This window comes from Chiloscyllium punctatum, chromosome 41 (genome assembly GCF_047496795.1).
Source record: "Chiloscyllium punctatum isolate Juve2018m chromosome 41, sChiPun1.3, whole genome shotgun sequence".
NCBI classification, from domain to species: Eukaryota; Metazoa; Chordata; class Chondrichthyes; order Orectolobiformes; family Hemiscylliidae; genus Chiloscyllium; species Chiloscyllium punctatum.
In genome coordinates this window covers 47035554-47058221 of record NC_092779.1, presented here as the reverse complement: position 1 = coordinate 47058221, position 22668 = coordinate 47035554, and the positions used below count along the sequence as shown (strand labels likewise).

The following is a 22668-nucleotide window of genomic DNA, read 5'->3' as shown; positions in this document are numbered from 1 at the left end:
ACAAGCTACTAGTTAAACACATTATGATAGAAGACATGTTTATTATTATGAAAGCAAGTTATTCTACTTAAACGAAACTTGTGCAGTTAGTGGACAAGAAGGAGTTGAACATTACAGTGTCATACAAACACAGCTGAACTACTGGAACTGGAGTCCTGCCCCAACTTGAGAATTGCTGCATATGATGCTTTTAACTGAATCACACAGATGCACCTTGACTTAATGATCTGTATTTGAGACCAATGAAAAACTTCAATGTATCACTTTTTGATGTATCTTATTTTACCAATTGTCTTCTGCAGGGATTTGAATTAATTAATATCGATAAGTGTACATTATTAATGAAGTGATGCTAGGAGATTTGATGCACCAATTTTTTTTCCCTATGTAAGCACATAATTTAATTTGCGAATAAAATTCAGCTTTAGATACAAATGAAATTAATCCAAATATAGGTGGCAATGTCTCTCTAAGAACCTGAAGGTAATCAACAAGTCCATCAAAAACATACAAAATGTACGTCAAAGGATGTGCCATTCAGCCCACATGTCTGTGCTGCTCAATACAGAGTCATCCAGCTGAATCCCACAATCTGGCTCTTGGCAACCTAAGTTCATTTGGAGGGTTTGAGCTACAGGGAGAGCTGAATAGGCTGAGGCTGTTTACCCTGGAGCTTCAGAGCTGAGGGGTGACCTTATAGAGGTTTGTAAAATCATGAGGGGCATGGATAGGGTAAATAGACAAAGTGGTTTCCCTGGGGTCGGGGAGTCCAGAACTAGAGGGCAAAGGTTTAGGGTGAGAGGGGAAAGATATAAAAGGCACTTAAGGGGCCTCTTTTCCACAAAGAGGGTGGTGCGTTTATGGAATGAGCTGCCAGAGGAAGTGGTGGAGGCTGGTACAATTAAGGCATTTAAAAGGCATATGAATAGGAATGGTTTAAAGGGATACGGGGCAACTGCTGGCAAATGGGACTAGATTAGTTTAAGATACCTGATCAGCATGGATGAGTTGGAACAAAGAGTCTGTTTCCATGCTGTAGATCATGATCACTATATGACTCTAAGTGCTCATAGAACTACAGAATGGTTAGAACAAAAGAGGGGTTCGTTTGGTCTGACATGATTGTTCCTCCTCTGCAAGATTAAGTCAGGTAGTATCACTTCCCAATGCTTGTTCTGTAGCCTTGCAAAGTACAAGTGCTTCTTAAAATGGTAGGAGTTTCTTGCCTCTATCACTCTTTCAGGCTTTTACTTTCGGACTCCCACCATCTTGCATGTCCTCTGCCACTTGCTTTAAGTCTATGCCCCATGACTATTTACCTCTTTGGTATACACATCATAAGTTTATACTCATCAACTAAATTGCCTTCAGCTTCCTTTGTTCCAAAAATGCAGTCCTAACGTATCCAAAATAAAAACAGAAGATGCTGGAGAAACTCAATGTATGTTTGGCAGTATCTGTAGAGTGAGAATTAGCGTTAATACTTCAAGCTGAAAACATTCACTCTGAAGACCTTGTAACTAGGAATGTCAGATACTATTTCTACCCTTAAGCCACATTTCAGTAATAGCTAGTGATATTATATTTCTAAGTGTCATCTGTGCCCTTGGCACATACTTTTTATTAATTCCTTGAAGTATGTGACGTTAATCACTGGAAAACTCCTTTGTTGCCTATTCTTAGCCTTCTCATGTCAATCATTTGTCAAAACTATGGTACAATAATATGAAGAAATTTGATATCAGATTTGTGAACGAGGTAAGAAAATCACAAAACAAGCCTTAAACTGACCTACGGCAAACTAAAAAGGGGTTTTCCAATATTCAGAACCATGCATATATTAACTGTGCCTTTGCGGCATTAGTTGTGTGTAATGTAGAGGGTCCAATCTTTACAAAGGTAACTATGGGTGGGACAGTGTTATGAGTCAGTGTGATTAAACCTCCAGGAGCAAGTCCAGTGAAAGCCGGTAACACTAAGCAGAAGTAGAAGCTAGCTGGGTACAATCCCACTCAAGAGTTAGGCTTGGTGGTAGCACTTTGGCTCTCACTAAGAAAATTGTGGTTTCAAGAAGCTGACAACTAGACTATTGTTCAATACTCTACTGGGGAAATGATTAGCTCTGGGGAACCAGCTTTCAGATAAAATATGAAACCAAGCATGGGTGGGTGCAAACGATCTTATGGCTAGTTTGAGCAGAATGTGGGGTGGGGTAGAGTTTCTGATGACCTGGTCAAAACTTATCCCTTAATCAACACCTAAAAAAGACACTCATTGATTTTTGGGGGAGCTTGCTGTATGCAACTTGGCTATCTAGATTCAAAAGTACATCACTGGCTTTGAAACACTTTGGGATGTACTGAAATCATCAAGGTTTACAAACATAGGTCTTTAATTCTTTAAAGCAGCTTAGAGATTTCCTGATGTTGGAAAAAGTGACTTATGAAATCATAGAACCAGGCTTGAGAATGTTTTGTCAAAAGCATTGCAAAAAATTGAATGTAATGCAGACTTTAAATATGCAATCATTCTTTGTTTCTCAATGCAATTGTTTAATTTGCAAAAATAAGCTTTAATAATTATTTCAAGCAAACTATATGCTTTACATAAAAAGCTGTTTTCCATTCAAGCACATATTCAAACAAAATCACAGCACAACTGACTTCTCTCATGGGACTGCCATACAACACAAAAGCAAACAAAGCAACGAAGACAAACCAACTACCCAACAAAAGACTGCAAACAGTGGGGTACTTACACTGGTACAGCAGAGAGTCTCCATGCAGCAAAGGAGAAATCAGAAAATGGAGGAAGAGAAGATATGGTGAAAATGGTTTGCATTTCAGAAAGAAAGTACAACCATACAAAAGAAAATATACTGCAGACTGTTATTCCGAACACACAAAGCTTAGTGAATCAGAAATGCACAGACAGCAACAATTTATGAAGTAGGTGTTGTTGACCAGATTTAAGCAAATAAATTTCAATACATTTCAGCAAAATTTAATATATCAATACATTTAGCAAACTATACTATGCATCTGACACTGAAGAACTGATAGAAATATTAGCATATAAATGGCAGTTTCTAAATTAAATATTCAGCTTGGTCACTTCCCTTGACAAGATGATGAGAACTTCAGCTGACTGGTGTCATTTAAAACGAATTGATGCGGCCACAGGAGGAGAGTGCATGGCATGTGGGTCAGTGAGTGATTATATGTGAGATAGGAGCTGATATTAGAGAATCAATTAACTCATGTTTCCTGAAAGATTACAACTACTTTTAGTATCTGTGTGAAAAAAACTTCACAATTTTGTCTTGAAATTCTGCAAAACTGAAACGATTGTCAATGCTATAAGGGCTTCCTCAATGAGTGGATGAAGCTTTAGAATTGAACTCATTCCCCTCACAATGAGTCAGCATAGAAATCCAACTGAACTGCAATCCTGTGCACTACTTGTACTGGAACTCAATTTTACACACACAATCTGCAATAGAATTCATTTAAACACAGGTCCAACTTGGACAACATTTTCAATCTGCAGTTGTGGTTTTAAACCTCCTTATATTAAGAATATAGCAATTCACTTGAAAAAAAAGAGGAAAACTAAATGAAGCAACACAATTATTTGTTGACTTTATACACAACTCTTTTAATAATGTATTTAGAAGCACATAGACTGGATGCAGGGAACTTTTGTTTTATTTGTTCAAGAGGTGTGGGTTTTGCTGGCTAGACTGTTATTTACTGTCCATCCCGAGTTGCCCAGGGTGCAGTTAAAAATCATAACTGTTGTGGATCTGGATTCACACGTAGGATAGATTGGGTATGGATTGTAGAATTCCTTCGTGAAAGGACATTAATGAACCAGATCAAGTTTTAAGCACAATTGACACAAGTTAATATGGCTGCCATGAGGACAGATTTTTTAAAAACTGAATTCACCTTTCACTGCCTACCATGGTGGGATTTGAATCCATATCTGCAGAACATTAGTCTGGGATTCTGCATTATCAGTCCAGTGCCATTATCACGACATACCATCTCCAGTCATTAGAAGTTAGAGTTCTGATGAAGGGTTTCAAGTTGAAACATTGACTTTCTGTCCCTTGGATGCTATCTGACCTGCTGTACTTTTCTAGCTTCACATCTATTGACTTTGTCTCCAAACCCAGGATAAGTTAGATGATGCACTTAAAAATGAAGTCCATCATACAGTAATTGTCAATCAACAATAAGTTGTTCGTAATTTATACTAAAGAAAACAAAATGAACTTCACAATCTAATTTAATACAAGGAACAAGCATATATTTCAAGCAACCACAGCTTCAAAAAATATTTCAAAGAATTTTGCTTGAAATCACGATTGAAAAATAAGTAAGTTGCCTTGCCAAATGTTTCAAGATCTTGATTTGAGTAATCTAAGAATTAAATTTTCAAAGCTGGGAAGCAGTCAATAATATCCAAATCAAAAAAGAACACGTCTTGTTTTCACTATTTCATGCGATGTGACTGCTGCCAAGGCTAGGATTTGATGTGCATCTCTAACTATCTTTGAACTGCAAGGCAATTTAGGAGGGCAGTCAAGGGTGGATCTGGTGCCTGATTGTAGGCCAGACCAGGTAAGGAAGGTAGATTTCCCTCCCTGACTAAACACCAATGAACCAGATGATTTTATAATAACAAAATGATGATAGCTGTCATAACTGCCATTTCGAAGATGAAGTTTATTAATTGAATTTTAGTTCCACCAACGGCCATACTGGAATGTGAAATAGATGTCCTCTGATCATTAGCCTGAGTCTCTGGATTTCTAGCCCAGTAGCATTACCATTGTACCACATTCTCCCCAATTTCAATTTGCAAGCTTGACAATTTACTTAAATCAAACTCTAGCAAATCTTCAACCTTCTCAATATTCTTAAATAACTTGCTGCATTTTCACATAAGTTGTCCATTAAACTTGCTGCAAGAAATAAGGACTTATACCTAACAAGATGATAATTGTTATTACTGGGTGAATCAACACGGCTGGAGAAAAAACCTGAACAGTTTAAGATGCTGTCTCATTCTGCATGCAATAAATTCTTTATTAAAAACTTTTGAAATATTTGCATTCCATATGTTGCCTTCTGGTCTTTCCCTCACTCTCTCAATCCAATCTTTCCCCCTACTCTTTCTATTTATATTTCTATACTTGGTTCTACTCTAATTTAGGCAATCTTATTTGTTACTCTTGTTTGTCAATCTTTAAATTTCATTGATAAGGGAGTGCCCTGCTGGCTCCATCATTCATTAAGGTTCCAGATATCCTATAGCTTTCATTTTGCCGTTAACAATTCTCATTTCCAGCAGATTACATATGATCTTTAGTGTGCAGGAAAATGTCTACTAATGGTGCATTGCATGAGTTGTCCACCTTAATCTTATTGAATGTATCTTCCATTGTTTGATTCTGCTCTGTTGCCTTTAGGCATATTTCACTTAACAAATTTTGCACGGATAAATTAGCAAATGATTAAAAACTGACAATGATTTTTGTGTGATATATCAGACAAATATATTGATAGTTAACAAGGTGAGCACAACTGATGCACATCAGGCCAAGAACCTTCCTAGATAGACATTTACAGTAATAGTTACTTAGATTTGAAAATTTCAAGATAAGTAGCTAATCTAGCCCTGGGCCACAGCAATTTTCATAAATCACTTTTGTCTATAAAGAACACGTCTGGATAAGAGGTTTCCACCGATTTACTACTCACTGCAAATTTGTTCTTCAAATAATCATCTTTTGGGCACTTGGATTCTGAAACATGTTGTACTACCATTCACAGAATTTTACCAACATGATCACTGCATCATTAGATTAGTGTATACTGCTTGAACTGGCTGCAAAAAGGCAAAAACCACCAGGTCAACCTTTTCCATAGGTTGATCTTAATCAGCTGTCTTCCCATCCTCTCCCTTAATATCTATTCAAAGACTAAAACAGAAGGATTGAGGAGAGTGAGGCATGTGAACAGTTCTGAATTCTTCTAAGAGTAAACCTAAGTGGTCTTATTGTTAAAATTAGACTGGGGGGGGGGGGGGGGGGGAGAGAAGAGGAGAGGATTCTAGGTTCTTTTATTAGTGAGGAGCCACATGATGTTTACTATACTTGTAGACATAGATGGTGAAGACATCAATGCTGACAGTAGTGAAATTATTACTTTCCATAGTCCCAGGGTATGTTTTAAGAATGTCAGGTTGTAAACAACTATACTTTAAACTGGTTATAACTCCAAGACCAAATTGAATTGGGCTCTAAAGAACAGGTGAGGGATAATTTTATCGAGATACAAATCCTATGTGAATCATGCTAACGTACAGATGGGATTTAGGAGGGCAACAGCAAATCAGAAATCATTATACAATTTGTTTACAAGGTTCTCCTAATATATATCCCAAAACTTCAGAGGCAAATCAGACTGCCAAGACCCCAGACAGAAGGGAGGCAGATTGAGGTAGCAAGCATGAGCATTATGCCGAAAGCATTACATTTCTTGACTCTAACCTCAGAATTATTTTGTTATAAGATGCTATGTAGCTCTTTGGTTTAACAATTCACTTGATTCTTTATGTGCATTAATATAGCCCCAAATGTGTGATTAAATAACTATGTAAACAAATGTATAAAAATCAACAGCCAAAACAATTATATTTCAGTACAAGAGTTCTACAGACTTGTGACCTAGGCCCAATCATTTTCAGTTGTTTCATCAATGATCTTCTGTCTGACACAAAGTCAAAGTCAGAGGTGGGGATGTTCATTGATTATTGAAATATTAATACCATACATAACTCCAGACTCTGAAACAGGCAGTGCCCAGTAATACCGACACAACATTCAAGTTTGGGAAAGTAAGACCATTCATAAGATTTAGGAACAGAAGTAGGGCTTTCTGCTCCACCATTTGATTAGATCACTGCAGATAAGATAATCCTCAATGTCACGTTCCTACCTTTTCTCCATTACCCTTGATCCCTAACTGATCAGAAACTGTCTATCTCAACCATGAATATACTTAATGACCCAGCCTCTGCAGCCCTCTGTGGTAAATAGTTCCACAGACTCACTAGCCCACCAAATAATGTTCACACCACACAAGTGCCAGGCAATGACCATCACCAGTGATGGAGAATTTAATCTTTTCTCTTTAACATCCAATGACATTACCATTGCCGAATCCCCTGCTATCAACACCCTGAGGGTTACATTCAGAAACCTAACTGAACTAGCCATATACTCCATGATATAATTTTATATTATTTCCTTTTAAGCTGTTCAATTAAATTTCATTGATGCTTGTATTTAGTTGTGGATGCACACTAGCAATGCTTTACATTGGGTGTGATTTCGGGTTGTATGACTCAATGGTCACAAGTTTGGAGTAGTTCTTCCCCCTACTTGACCCTCTTGCTGGTCAACCGTCCTGCCCTCTGCAATGATTCCAACTGCTCTCAGCCTGTAGTTTTCTTCCTGCTTGTTACTACACATCTTCACGGCCTATTCTATTGGGAGCTGCCTTTGAAGGAACAATGGTGAGTTCAGCACTGCCTCATGTGCTTGTTGCACGTGTTGCTACAGTGGAGAATCTGCCTCGTTTCATTTAAAATTTCACTCTTCAGGAATCCAAGTGCAAAACTAAGTGAGGAATTGCTGTAAATTACGGTCACAAAGGCAGGTCAGAGGAAGGGAATTCTGCAGTGAGTATCTCGATGTTTATTTCCCCAAAACTCACCCACAATCTGAAGGCAAAATCAGAAGTGTGATGGTATGCTCCCAAACTGGAGTAATGAGTGCAACCCCAACCCCACCACTCAAGAAATCTGACAACATCCAGGATAAAGCAATCAATTTATCTGTCATCCTATCCACAACCATAAACATACAGTCTCTCCACCATGTAGTGTTGAACTCACCATAGTTCCTTCCAAGGCATCTCCCAAACCCACAAGCTGCACCTTCTAGGAGAACAAGGGTAGCTGGCACATGAGGAGCCACCATGTACAAGCTTTCCTGAAAGATGCATACCATCCTGGCTTGTTATATTATCATTCCACCAATTGCTGGGTCAAAATCTCTCACAACAGCACTGTGTTGAAACATCCACATCATATTGGATTGCAGCGGTTCATGAGTTAGCTCACAATCACCTTCTCAACAGTAATTGGGGGTGGGCATTAAATGCTGGCCTTGCCTGATTTGTTCACATCACAAGAACAGATAAAAGATGTTAACTTCTTAAGATGCTTCATACAGTCATAGGGCCATAGGTACCACACAAGGTTTTCAAATGGCATCAATAAAATATTATGCTGCCCCAAATATTTCATCAAGAATTGTGAAAAATTTATATATTTGACTAATAAACTGCAAGCATATTGAATTAAAACCGGTTTAGTTACTACATATTTCAAAGTTGCAGAATTGAAATTGATTTATGATGGGTATATTGGAAAACAGTCCGCAGGCTCAGTTTCACATAATTTGCAGACCGCGAACAGCCTGTCTCCATCTGTGAACATGCATTTCCAACGACATAACTGGAAGGTGATCAGGAGGAGGTTTAGAGCATGTTTTTCCTCTGCAGCCAAGGGACAGTAAGATCATTTGTAATTATCATACTGCATCAATGTTTAACATTAACAAACATAGCACTGCCCATGGAGTGAACCAGAGACCACCCTAATTTACATGGCATAGTGCCATACCAATGAAATATCTCTCTACAGAACAGAACATTTCTATCACATCTTGCAATAAATGCTGTTTCCAAAAGGCCAAGACCAATTTGAACTCGTACAGCTTGAGAAACATCAGAAATGTGTAGCCAAAATGTTTTCTTGTTACTGCACTTACTTTTCATTAATGTCACGGTTATTACTACAACTCACTTACTCTGTTGTGCTATCAGTCTGATGATATTATGATTGATGTATTTGCTAACTGCAAGAGGAGATTATTCTTTTAAGTGAGCATTAGCTTAATGCATTGTAAACATTCTGAGTGATGAACCACTTCATACAAAGATATGTCTGGCAGCAGCTAAAACAAGTCATTCCCAAATGGCCAAGCTCTATTATTAAAAATGGTAACAATGAGATATAGACATATATAACACCATAATTAAAACATTTGAAATGCATGTCGCAAATGGTGAAATTGCATACCTTAATTCGTTGACTGAAACCAAAACCCATCCCCCACAAGACAATGCTCTGGAAATGAAGGTTAGGAGAATGATACAGGGAAAAGAATTCAAAGTCCACTAAAACGCTTACAACCAGAGTGCCTATCTCATAAAGTTTGACCCTGAGAATGGTCCTTTCAGTGTTGATCCAGATGAAAACACAGAAACAAAACATAAGAGGTCTGCCAATCTCACCCAGTCATGAACAGTACAGCTGTGGCACCATCACCTATACCTTTACAATACAAGAACACCATAGCTCAGGGCTTATAACAACCCAAACTAATTAATAGGAGCATTGGAATATTGGAAAAAGAAGCAAGTCATCCAACATTGCCTGAAAAGGTTTCTGAATGAGCTAACTTGAATTTGAGGAATTCTTTTTACTCACAATCATCCCAGCAGAGTTGTTAATTATTCCCATCTACACCATCAAATTCTTTTCATATTTTAAGCAGCTTACTTAGGTTATGTATTAAGTTTATATGCTCAATGAAATGAGCTAATTACACTACCTTTTTTTTCCCACTATTCTTTTCACAGGATGTATCACTTGCTCGCCCCCAATTGCCCTCAAGAAAGTAGCTACCTTATTAAACCATCACCTGTTGCAGGTAAACCTATAGTCCTGTTAGGGAGATTCAGGAATTTTGTCTAGTGACAGTGGAGGAACTAAAACATAGATTTTTGGCTCAGAGAGAAACTTGCAGATGGAAGTGTTTTTATGCTCCTACTGCCCTTGTCCTTCCAAGTAGTAGATGCTGTTGATTTGGAACGCATTGAAGGAAACCTAGATTGGAGAAATTGGAGGCCTCCACCGCCAATTTGGCAGGCAGGTCATTCTGGCTTCCCAGTCAAGAAACTAGATACATTTTTCACTCATTCAGAAGTCAGGTAATCGAGGTTGTGTCAAGATGAAGCCCTTAAGTGACCATTAACTAACCACATAGGGCCTTAATTGGTGATGGGTCAAGAAAGTCCCTGCCCAATGGACCTTCTTACTCAGAAGGGGGCCAGTATTTTTCCAGGCTCAACTTGCTCAGTTATCTCCCATTCTCACCATCTCACTAGGGACCTTCAATCATGGAAAAAATCCACAGTGTCACTGTAGTTACCTTGCACTTCATTATCTCTCATCATGTAGACAGATTAACTCAAGTGTATACTCAATAATATTTTATATTGCCCAAGAAAAGTATTTTTCACTGGTTAACTCAGTTGGCTAGACAGTTATTATGTGGTTCAGAATAATGTCAACAGTGTGGAGTTTATTTCAGCTGAGGTAAATCTGGGGCTTGCCTTCTTGCCCTGCCTCATTATAAAATCATGCATAACCCATGGTTCAGTAGCACTGGATTAATTCAGGGTGCTACCAGGTGAATAGAAAACATTGACTCTTACTGAGAAAAATGCCACTTGGTCGTTTATAAGTTTGCTGACTCTTCAGTCACTATTGCTACCTTATGACCTCAGATTTGACCCAATCAGATGAAAGTGTGACAAATGTATTGGAACTTGCAAACATTTTTCAAGGAAACAGAAATATATTTTGAAATATTCTATCACCAAAGAATAAATTCCTTCTCCACAAATGGTAACTCCAAACAAAATAGAGAATTTAATCATCAGAATAATCCTAACAAAGCTATTCAGAAAAGGATAAAGCTTCACTTGATTTTGGTGTAGTAATTCTCCTTTAAAATGAACACCTTATTGTCTATCTTCTGGGTAAGTTTAATATATGGGAAATTATCATTGAGCAGTAACCTTGTCATCAGGTTATGGCCTCGAGAAAAAGGTGCATGGGATTATCAGGTTTTGTTTAAAGCAATCTGCATGCTAAGAGAGTAGGGCTGCAGAGAGAAAGAGAAGAGAGATACAGTGCTATAGTAAATCCAGTAAAATTTCTCTCATTGAGTTCATGAGAATCATGCTCTCTTGTGACTGCAAACTGCCTGTAATCAAACTACAGATACTCTTTCTTAAATTCATTTTGTTTTCAATAATGGAAATCTTAACTGAACAAATTATTTATTTCCAAACTACTCAATGCACTCATATTAAAGGTGGACTAACTGTATGCACTACATCTCACACAACAATCTTGTAAAAAGTATTATTTGGATACCAATTGCAGTGGGAGCAGTTAAATCACCAGGAATAAGCTTTTCTCTAACTTTACAAACTCAATAAAACAAACTCAGATGGAGTTTAAGCTCAAAATGTCGCTGTAGAAGAACAAAATCATCAGTAAGGCATCAGGGCAAGTGGCTTCCTCTTTTGACAATAGTTCCTCACATTTTAATGTCCATTCATTACAAACTAAAACATCCAGGTTTGAGGCTTCCACTAGGTTGCAGTGACTCTTCCAAATCAAACCCTACGCAAAAGAACGAGGAATTTCAAATCCAAGTTCGGTTCTGGAGAGCTTTTGAGGAAACTTAAAATTAATCCTACTAATGATCCTGACCACAGAATTATGACTTTGATCAAATGAATTACCATTGCAATTTGTGGTTAATTGTGGCTGTTGGAAGGCTTTCAAAGAAGGGCTTACATTGAAGCATCTTTTACAAGTTTTAAAATACGACGTTCCTTTAATTTGCAGAGAGGCTGACTATTGTGCATCAATATAACTAACAAATGGCTCTGTTTATGGTTTTAAAAGGCATTTTCAGATATTCAAAACCATGTTACTCACAGATTGTGGACCCTTATGAACATTCTTTTGTGATCAGCCTGTTTGCAGCAATGTTTATAAAACTGCACCTGGTTATCACTCCGAACCACGAAGAATATTGCTTAATGGAATTTTTTTCAAGAAATGATAGTTTTAAAACACAGCTCAATATTGCTGATTCACAGAAGATCTTGTTTTTGCCAATATGCAACTAAGTTTGAACAGCAATCTGAGCAAAAACAATTAATTTACCAAAACTAGTCCAACTGTGAATGCAATTAATTCTTGGATTACTGATTGTGGCAACCCTTGGCTGTAGTATTAGAAAACACGTACTGATCAAGATTTCAGGGACTGATTATTCAAAAACCTGTGGGGTTGAGGTCAGGGATGGGTACATTTTGAAAACAGTGCTCCTGATAATATGCCAGTCTTTTGATGCTTTTGGGATGCGCTGGTAGGTAAACTGGGGGTTAGTGGGAGGGGCCAATAACCTCATTGTCAATTTACTGCCTATACAGCTCCTTCAAGAGCGTAATGGACTGGAGAGGGCCAGAAAGAGCTTTTCAAAGTGGAGACTGTAAATAGTGATGTTGAGAGTCTTTGTGACATGGCTGATGAAAAACCAGATAAGAAATGTAGGGTAATTCAAACAGAGGGGATCACAATGCTGCCACTTCCATGGACCATTGTTGAATGGTATTGGCAGATTAAATACCTTATTAGATGACAACAACCATGAAGCTGCTGTGTATTCTGAATTTGAAAATCACTAACATCAGACTTTTGTGGATTTATTGACCTGCTCCATTCTACAAGGCAACAGCAAGATCCAACATAGCTGCTGTTTGCCTTTCAGCACTGCAATCGAGCCCCTTGTATTAGGCAACAAGCTTCCTTCCAATCCAATCACAGGCTTACCATGCCAAAATAACACTGTACTAGCCTTGCAGACTCAGTTCAGGGTCAGAACGCAGAAAGTGATTTGAGAAATGGGTTTCTGACCTCAGATTAAAAATCTAGTCCCAGATATGGGATACATTTGGGTCTGGATGTAATTCATATGCCACATACACAAATATTATACATAGGCCAAGTAATTTGTGCAATACACTTCAGAAATCAGTTAAGTGTTACTACTTACTCAGATGGACCTACTATTACAAAAAACTGAATCCAAAACTCAACCACTAATTTAAAGTTATAGCAGGAGCAGTAACCAATACGATACTGACTTTAAAGGAAAAAAAAAACTTTATTGAGTTGTACAATGTCCTTCACTGCTCTTTAAGCTGTGAACAGTCTTGGGATGAGTTCCACACTTCTGTGATGTGGCATGGGACGCTTGATTACATTAAAGGTGTCGTGTAAGTGCATGTTGTTGTCGTGAAAAATTGAACATAAAGCATTGGTCAATCTCAGAAGTTGGGGGAAAAGAAATGACCTTTGTGTTTAACATCCTTCACCTTCATTTTATCAAGCTTGATGAATCACTAAATATAATCATCTGAATGTCAAGTTAAGATAGAATTACCATAATCTACTGAATACAGGGACAGACTGAATGGTCTTCTATATTGCTCTTTGTTCTGATGGAAGGCAGAAAAAACTATTTTGTTAGTATGAAAGACCATCATTTTATTTTCAATATACAAAAATGGCCATTCATCACAGGATTGAAACTACCCTGATTGTGAAATCATTTTACCCAAAAACTAAGAGAGTCTGTAGAACACCAACATCACAGCTACTAAGAAAGGCGGTCTCGTCTTGCCTTTTCAACACGTGAGGCTTCAAAAAGTCTCCTCTACTTTGTTTCAAAAAGCTCACAGTTCACCTGTAAAGAAAAAGGCTCTCCAAGGATCACTGTGGTCTGCTTTCAGAATCTGAACAGTCAAAGGACCCTGTAATCCATCCAGATTTGACCCCACCCATTTGAACTTCAATTCGAGAGAGTGGGAAAAGCTTCCTTCTTCACTGCACCCCTGAAGTCATGTGAACTGTTATTCTCCTTCTGTGTAAGTATTTGTATCAGTACTCCATTTTTTAATTGTATCATTCTTGGATGTGTCATGTGTGTTTTATATAGTGATAGAGCTATTTGAGATGAGTGTTCTTGAATAAATACTAAACCAAGTTTAATTCCATCAATGTCCAGTGTCCCTGACTTTTAAATTGACTACACACTAATGGAGGTTTAGGACCATGCAACAGCCTTATTAAAAATTACACCACATTGATTTCTCATAGGTGAATGAGATTTAAGGGCTTCAGTCTATCCGCTGTCCACTACAAATTGTGTGCTTTGATACTGCAATCTGCCCTAGCTGAGCCCTGATTAAGAATTACATTAACTTTCTTTTACTGAGATGCACAGTGGGTTTTTGCTGCTTTGAAAATCTCCAGAATGTTGCTATGAAATTTTGGTGATGTGTAACTGTCAAATTCAAAGGTTGTCAATTCTGCTGATTTCAACAGCATTTTTGCAACATGTGTATTACATGCTGTGAATGTTGATGTGTTTTGAATATTTTTCCAAGGTTACACAGAGAAATGGCTTTGCTGGAATGTTTTGTTATTTAGCTCTTCCTACTGACACAAGTGAACAGCCGTCTCTTATCCACACAAGGTGGATAGATAACTGTATTCATGGTTTCTTCTGTTACAAAAACAATATTGTCCAAAACCTTAAATGTGTAAAATTCATACGTTTTCTACAAGTAAATAATAAAATTAGTATACTTATATAAGGGAAATAATTTCCACAAACTTGAAAAAGTTCATTTCTTTTAAATCAAAAGGAATTTGGTTATAACTTTCTTTGGGATATACATTTTCCAAACTCTGAGCTTAATATATTATTCTACTGTCAAACTTACCATGCAGGTGTCAAGCTCTTCCAGCCTCTCCAATTCGGTCAGTTCCTCGGCGGTGACAGCAAGACGCTTGGTAGGTTTCTCTTCCAATACCTCTATTTCTGTGGATTCCTGGCGTGGTAGTGGCTTTCCACGCTTTGTCAAATGGTTGGCCTGCACAGGAAATATGATCAGCAAGAAAGGAAACATGCCTCAATGTTTTTGGGTGCCCTTTCTTTAGGTGGTTTTGTGCTCTATAACAATATTAGAACCAGATGCATTACTAATGGATTAATATTCACCCCCTAACACCAACTTATAAAGCCCTTACTTCAACTTATTCATTGGGGGGTTTCCAGTGACTCACGAGTTAGACAGAGGAGGTTGAGGAACCTCTTAAGAATTGCAAAATCACAACATTTACAGCATAGGATTTGGCTTGGTATGTCTGTGCTGGCTCTCTGAAAGAAACAATTAATTTAGTGCCAGTCCCTTGCCTCGTCTCCACAGTCCTGCATTGTCTTCCTTTTCAGATCCTAACTTCCTGTGGAATGCTGTGATCAAACATGCCTCCTCCACGGTTTCAGCTGGTGCATTCCAGATCCTTATCACTTGTTGCTGTTACTCCCTTTGTTAATCACCTTTTATCCTTTGCCTCTGGTTCTTGATCTTTACGCCAGCTCAAACTGTTTTTCCCTATCTACAATGTCCAGACCTGTCATGATTTTAGGTATCCCAATCAAATTTTCTCACAACTTTCTCCAAGGAAGCCAGTCAAAATTCTCTGATCTACACAACTAAAGTTTGGAACTATTCTCATAACTCTTTTCTGTACTTGCCCTTATACCATCACACCCATCCAAAGGATGGTGCACACAGGATGCAATTCTCCAGTTAAAGCCAAACCAATATTTGATAAACATTTACCACAGCTTTCTTGCTTATTAAGCCTAGGATACTCTATGATATATTAGCTGCAATCTGAATCCATGCTATACTTATGTAACTAAAGAATCAGTAGGTCCAAGTTCCACTGCTCTGGCACCTCTTATGAGTCATAATTTAAATTTTATATGCTCGCTCCTTGTTCTTCTTACCAAAATAAATCACATCATATTTCTCTGCATTTAATTTACTCTATTATTTGTCTACCCATTCCATTATCTTCCTCATGTCCTTTTGAGGTTCACAATGCTTCCAAACATTAAGCTATATGCTTCATTACTGTTAACTGGATTGTGGTACACGTGACAACAATAAATCAAACACCAAGGCCTACATCACTATTAGAAATCAGGAACAGCAGGGGTCAGATCTTAGACCGTCGGGAAACTCCACTACAAAGGTTCTTCAGTTAGAAAAACATCATTTATTTACTACTTGCTGTTCCCAGTTCCTCAGCCATTTTCACATCTATGTTGTTACTCTTCCTTCGCTCCACAAACTCTTTGTTTAAAGTCCGATGTGATACCCCACATCAAGTGTCTTTTGAAAGTTCATATATATCATATCAACAGCATTAGCTGTATTATAAAACTCAAGCAGGTTAGTTGAATGCAATTTGCCCTGATCAAATCCATGCTGCTTTTCTTTCGTTAACCCACATTTGCTACCTGACTATTATTGACCCAAATTATAAGTTAAAAGTTTCCCTAACAGAGGCTAGACTAACTGGCCAGTCGTCACTGGGTTTAGCTTTACACCATTTCAACATGCAAAATTCTTCAATTCTCTCGCACCACCTTGGAGTATAAGGAAGACTGAAAAATTATGGCCTGTATCTTCATAATTTCCATGCTCCGTTTGCGCATCAATCCTTACCAGCCCAAAGTCCACTCAGTGTAGCCAATAGCCAACACCAAATTAGTTTAAATCTATTGAGTATCTGAACTACCTCTTGTTTGACACTGTACAGTGCTGCAGCTTCTTCCCTAAGTAAATGTGTTACATTTGATATCTTGGCTATGCCCTCTACATACTTCCAAATTGGCCACACCCTTCCTTTAATTGTCTATATGCCTGCTGGATTTCTTTTGTGTTAGCTGTCAGTCTCCTGACATATTCTCTTTACCTCTCATTTGTTTGATTCACCTGATGCAATACCTTTTTCTTCTTTAGCTGTCTCTTTTGCCATTAAGGATCTCTGGATTCCTTCCTCTTGGCAATATATCTTGACTGCGAGAGTAGACTGCACTGTTCTGGAAAATTGTCCTGAATGCATGCAAGGAACAGTTGTTTCTCTTTGCCCTTCACACTATCACTGCTTAATCTAGAATTGAAGTTCCCAATATATAACGCTTACAGCTTTCTGTAATACTCTTGCAAATTCGTTCCACTATATCTTTCCTACTTTACTCTGGCTGACAGCAACATCAAATGATACAATTGATGTATTTCTGTTTCTGAGCTTCAGTAAAATAAATTGTCTTTGACCCTGCTGGGTTACCCTCTCTCTCCAGCATTGCAACATTTTCCTTAATCAACACTACTATAGTCCCTTTCCTTTACCAATCTTTCCTGAATACCTTCTATATGAGAATATGTAATAACTAGTCATATATTTCAACTCAACCTCCATTATAATCATAGCATCTGCAATTCACCAGTTTTATTTATCACACTTTGCATGTTTATACTCCATGCTAACTTTTGTTGACATTTATTACTTTCTTCCTTACTATGACCTAGACTAATTACTTAATATTCCCTCTCGAAGGCAATCTCTGTCTTGTAGCATTTTGTGCACCAAGGAATTCCTCTTGAATATTGCCTCCTGGTTCCTAGAACCTGTGAATTCCATTTAAATTTTCTCTTAAAACAGTTCAGATGTTTTTACACCTTGAACAATATCTAAGTGTACAGCACACAATGGTACTTTCAACATGTCATACCTTCATGCAAAACACATATCCATGGAAGTATCTGCTGCTTTTTGAAGTTACATAAAAAGGGAATGGACATTAAAGTTGTACTTTATACAGCTCCGCATTAATAACAAAAACTCAAACAACATTATGCATGATTAGAGGTTGTGGGCAATGTATTTATCAGCATCCTGATCCTATACTAACTTAGTTTGTAATTACTCGTGTGCAGCTAAAATCAAAATATTCCAATATATTGTATCTAGGTTTGGATTACTTCAGTTGAACGGTCAGAATTGAAAATCATAAGTTGATCACACCTGGTGGGGATGGAAAAGCATTACTTCATCAAACAATTCCCAATAATAAACTATAACCATGAAACACATATGGAAACTGGTTTACAAGGCATTTGCACAATATCTCTAGTACTACTATGTTGTCCACCTATTGCCAATCCTGATGACAAAGAAGATTTGCCTAAGTCAGTTCCTTCTTAAATCATATGGCACTCAAAATTTCCAATCAATTAAGAATCACAACTGCTGTTCTGTTTATTGGATCCTTGATCATTCTGAATACTTTCAAGCCTATTTGAAAATTGCTCATATTTATTGTTCTTTGACTCTTTGTTTCAATATTCCTTCTGATGCCAATGGAAATAGATGCTTCTAAATGTTTAAGTTACCTCCAAAATGCTCTGATTTCTCTTTTGGCTGACTGGTAGAGTCTGGATAAAGGCATCTTTTTCAGGATCATAGCTGCTGGCCAATGGAGTTCTGCTGGTTCCATATTGGGACTACAACTATTTATGTTATATATTAACAATCAGGACAAAGGAATTGAGGGCATTGTTGCTAAGTCTGCAATTGATACAAAGATGAGTTGGTAAAGCTTAGCTCCTCTACTTTGAGAGTCAGTGACTGTGGACAAATGGTTTCACTGAAAGAGTGAGCAGAATAGTTACTTTTGACAGACGGTTGTTAGAGGATGAAATTATTTTCCACAAAGAATAATTGCGGATGAAATCATTGCACTTTTGAAGAGAAAAGTGGACAAATATTTGAAGTAGGATCAAGTAATGATATGACAAAAGCAAGGACAGACAAGATTAATTCAAAAATGCTCTAGTGAAGAGTCAATACTGCCACAATTGCTTTCTATTGTATTTTCCTCTATGACATGATGCTATTTTCAGCCATGCTTCAGAATTTCTTTAAGATAAAATAGCCAATGTAAATGGTCTAACATTCCACTGGTATGGCAGCATGAGGTAATATTAAATTTAATTAGATGGATGGTATTCCATTAAAACTGCACATGGGGGAGGGGAGAAAGTGACACAAAACATTACAGTGGCCCTCGATGTCGTATCGACCTGTGGAACCAATCTGAAGTCTACCTATTGGAAACTATTCCAATTTCATCCATATGTTTATCCAATGACCTTTTAAATGCCCTGAAAGTTGGCAAGTCTACTACTGTTGCAGGCAGTGCATTCCATGCCCCTACTCTCTGAGTAAAGAAACTACCTCTGACATTTGTCCTATATCTATCAACCCGCAATCTGAAGCTATGTCCCTTCATGCTAGCCATCACCATCCACCCGATCAAACCCTTTGATTATCTTATATGTCTCAATTAAATCATCTCTTAACCTCCTTCCCTCTAATGAAAGCAGCCTCAAGTCCCTCAGCCATTCCTCATAAGACCTTCCATTCATATCAGGCAAAATCCTAGTAAATCTCCTCTGAACCCTTTCCAAAGCTTCCACATTCTTCTGATACTGTGGTGATCAGAACTATATGAAATATCCAAGTGGGGCCACAACAGAGTGTTGTATGTCTGCAGCATCATCTTGTGGCTCCAAAACTCAATTCCTCTACAAATAAAAACTCACACACCTTATGCCTTCTTAACAACCCTATCAACCTGGGTGGCAACTTTCAGGGATCTATGTATGTGGAACACTGAGATCCCTTTGCTCATCTACACTACCAAGAACCTTACCATTAGCCCAGTACTCTGCATTCCTGTTGCTCCTTCCAAAGTGAATCACCTCACACTTTTCCACATTAAACTCCATTTGCCACCGCTCAGCTCAGCTCTGTAGCTTATCAATGTCCCTCTGTAACCTGCAACATCCTTCACCACAACTCTACCGACCTTAGTGTCATCCTCAAACTTATTAACCCATCCTTCTATGCCCTCATCTATCTCATGTATAAAAATGACAAACAGCAGTGGCCTCAAAACAGATCCTTGCTGTATAACGCTAGGAACTGAACTCCAGGACTCCCATCAACCACCACCCTCTGTCTTATTTCAGCTAGCCAATATCTGATCCAAATCACTAAATTACGCTCAATCCCTTGCCTCCGTATTTTGTGCAAGAGCCTACCATGGGGAACCTTATCAAACACCTTACTGAAATTCATATACACTATATCAATTGCTTTACCCTCATCCAACTGTTTGGTCATTATCTCAAAGAATTCAATAAGATTTGCGAAGCACGGCCTACTCTTCACAAAACTAATGTTGACTATCCCTAATCAATTTATTCCTTTCTAGATGACTATAAATCCTATCTCTTATAACCCATTCCAAAACTTTACCCACAATCAAATTAAAGCTAATGGGTCTATAAATACCAGGGTTGTCTCTATTCCCCTTCTTGAACAAGGGAACCACATTTGCTATCCTCCAGTCTTCTGGCACTATTCCTGTAGACAATGACAGCATAAAGATCAAAACCAAAGGTTCTGCAATCTCTTCCCTGGCTTCCCAGAGAATCCTAGGATAAATCCCATCTGGCCCAGGAGACTTATCTACTTTCACACTTTCCAGAATGGCTAACACCTCCTCCTTGTGAACCTCAAATCCATGTAGTCTAGTTGCCTGTATCTCAGTATTCTTCTCAACGACATTATCTTTTTCCAGTGCGAATAGTGACGAAAAATATTCATTTTACAGATTAGATTCCCTTATCTCCTCTGACTCCATGCCCAACTTCCCATTACTATCCTTGATTGGGAGACAGTGAGGACTGCAGATACTGGAGATCAGAGCTGAAAATGTGTTGCTGGAAAAGCGCAGGTCAGGCAGCATCCAAGGAGCAGGAGAATCGACGTTTCGGGCATGAGCCCTTCTTCAGGAAGGACTTGATTGGGCCCAATCTTACTCTAGTCATTTTTTAATTTCTGATACAACTATAGTTAACTTGAGGGTTTTCCTTGATCCTATCTGCCAAAGACTTCTCATGTTCCCTCCTGGTTCTTCTCAGCTCTCTCTTTCAGTCTTTCCTAGTTAACTTGTAACTCTAAAGCACCCTAACTGAGTCTTCATGTCTCATCCTAGTATAAGCCTCCTTCTTCCTCTTGACAAGAGATTCAACTTCTTCTGTAAAGCACGGCTCCCTTGCTCGACCACTTTTTCCCTGCCTGAGCGGTCCATACTTATCAAAGACCTGCAGTAACTGTTCATTGAATAAGCCCTGTAGTTTCCTTCCACATCCTATGCATCCGAAATTTTGCCTAATTGCATCATAATTGTTCTTCTCCCAGCTATAACTCTTGCCCTGTGCTATATACCTAGCCCTTTCCATCGCTAAAGTAAATGTAACCAAATTGTGGTCACTATCACCAAAGTGCTCACCGACCTACAAATGTAACAACTGGCCTGGTTCATTACCCAATGCCAAATCCAATGAGCCCTCGCCCCTTGTTGGCCTGTCTACACACTGTGTCAGGAAACCCTCCTGCACACACTGGCCAAAAACTGACCCATCTAAAAGTACTCAAACTATAGCGTTTCCAGTCAATATTTGGAAAGTTAAAGTCCCCCATAACACCTACCCAGTTACTCTCGCTCCTACCTAGAATTATATTTGCTATCCTTCTCTGTACACCTCTGGAACTATTCGGAGGCCTATAGAAAACTCCCAAAAGGGTGGCCTCTCCTTTCTTGTTTATAGCCTCAGCCTATACTACCTCAGTGGACGAGTCCTCATTAAATATCCTTTCTGCCACCATAATACTGTCCTTGATTAACAATGCCGCACTTCCCTCTCTTTTACCATCTTCCCTGTTCTTACTGAAACCTACACAACCATTCCTGTCCCTGCTCTTTCCATGTCTCTGAAATGGCCACAACATCGAAGTCCCAGGTACTAACCCATTTTGCTTATTCCAGATGCTCATGGCATTGAAGTAGACACACTTCAAACCACCCTCCTACTTGCCGGTGAACTTGTGACCTTGAAACCTCATTTCTGACTTTATTGCTCTCAACATCCTGGACACTGGAACTACAATTTAGGTTCCCATCCTCCTGCTGAATTAGTTTAAACCCTCCCGAAGAGCATTAGCAAATTCCCCCCAACCCCCTAGGATATTGGTACCCCTCTGGTTCAGGTGAAGACCATCCTGTTTGGAGAGGTTCCACCTACCCCAGAATGAGCTCCAATTATCCAGGTATCCGAAACCCTCCCTCCTGCACCATCCCTACAGCCGCGTGTTCAATTCCTCTTTCTCCCTATTCCTCACCCTTGCGAGCATGTGGCACAGGTAACAAACCAGAGATAACAATTCTGCTTGTTCTAGTACTAAGCTTCCACCCTAGCTCCCTGAATTTCCGTCTTAAATCTCTATCCCTTTTCCTACCTTTGACAACTCACAGCTATATCTTGATAGAAATGTGGGAAGAGTAGTAAGTCTTTGAGTCCCTTAAACCTGTTTTGCCATTCAGTGAGATTATGGCTCATCTACAAACTAATTTCATTTATCGACATTTGCCCTACATCCCTTATTAGTTGCCAAACAAACATTGATAAACTTCAGTTTTAAAATTAACCATTGACCTAGCATTAATTACCAATTGCAGAAGTGATTACCAAACTTTCACCTGAGGACTGTTCCCGAGTATCACTCCTGGAGTCCTCTGCTGTGATTCAGCCAAATCAGAAAAAAGGTTGCCTACTTACCATTCCAGGATTTTCTGGATGGATATCTGATGAAGATTGCCTT

The 22668-nt window shown here is 38.5% G+C and overlaps 1 protein-coding gene across 8 annotated transcripts in view; it reads right to left on the bottom strand.

Moving 5' to 3' along the window:
- The window catches only part of LOC140465031 (F-actin-uncapping protein LRRC16A-like), a 470304-nt gene that overhangs the window by 67564 nt on the left and 380072 nt on the right, over positions 1 to 22668 (bottom strand). For 6 of the 8 annotated variants that reach the window (XM_072560843.1, XM_072560842.1, XM_072560840.1 and 3 more), the window contains exons 29-30: positions 14802 to 14951; positions 2759 to 2776 (exon numbers count right to left, since the gene is read on the bottom strand). In XM_072560843.1, the coding sequence (XP_072416944.1) occupies positions 2759 to 2776; positions 14802 to 14951 (168 nt within the window). The remainder of the gene's footprint in view (positions 1 to 2758; positions 2777 to 14801; positions 14952 to 22668) is intronic. The other 2 variants (XM_072560838.1, XM_072560839.1) reach the window with 1 other exon arrangement.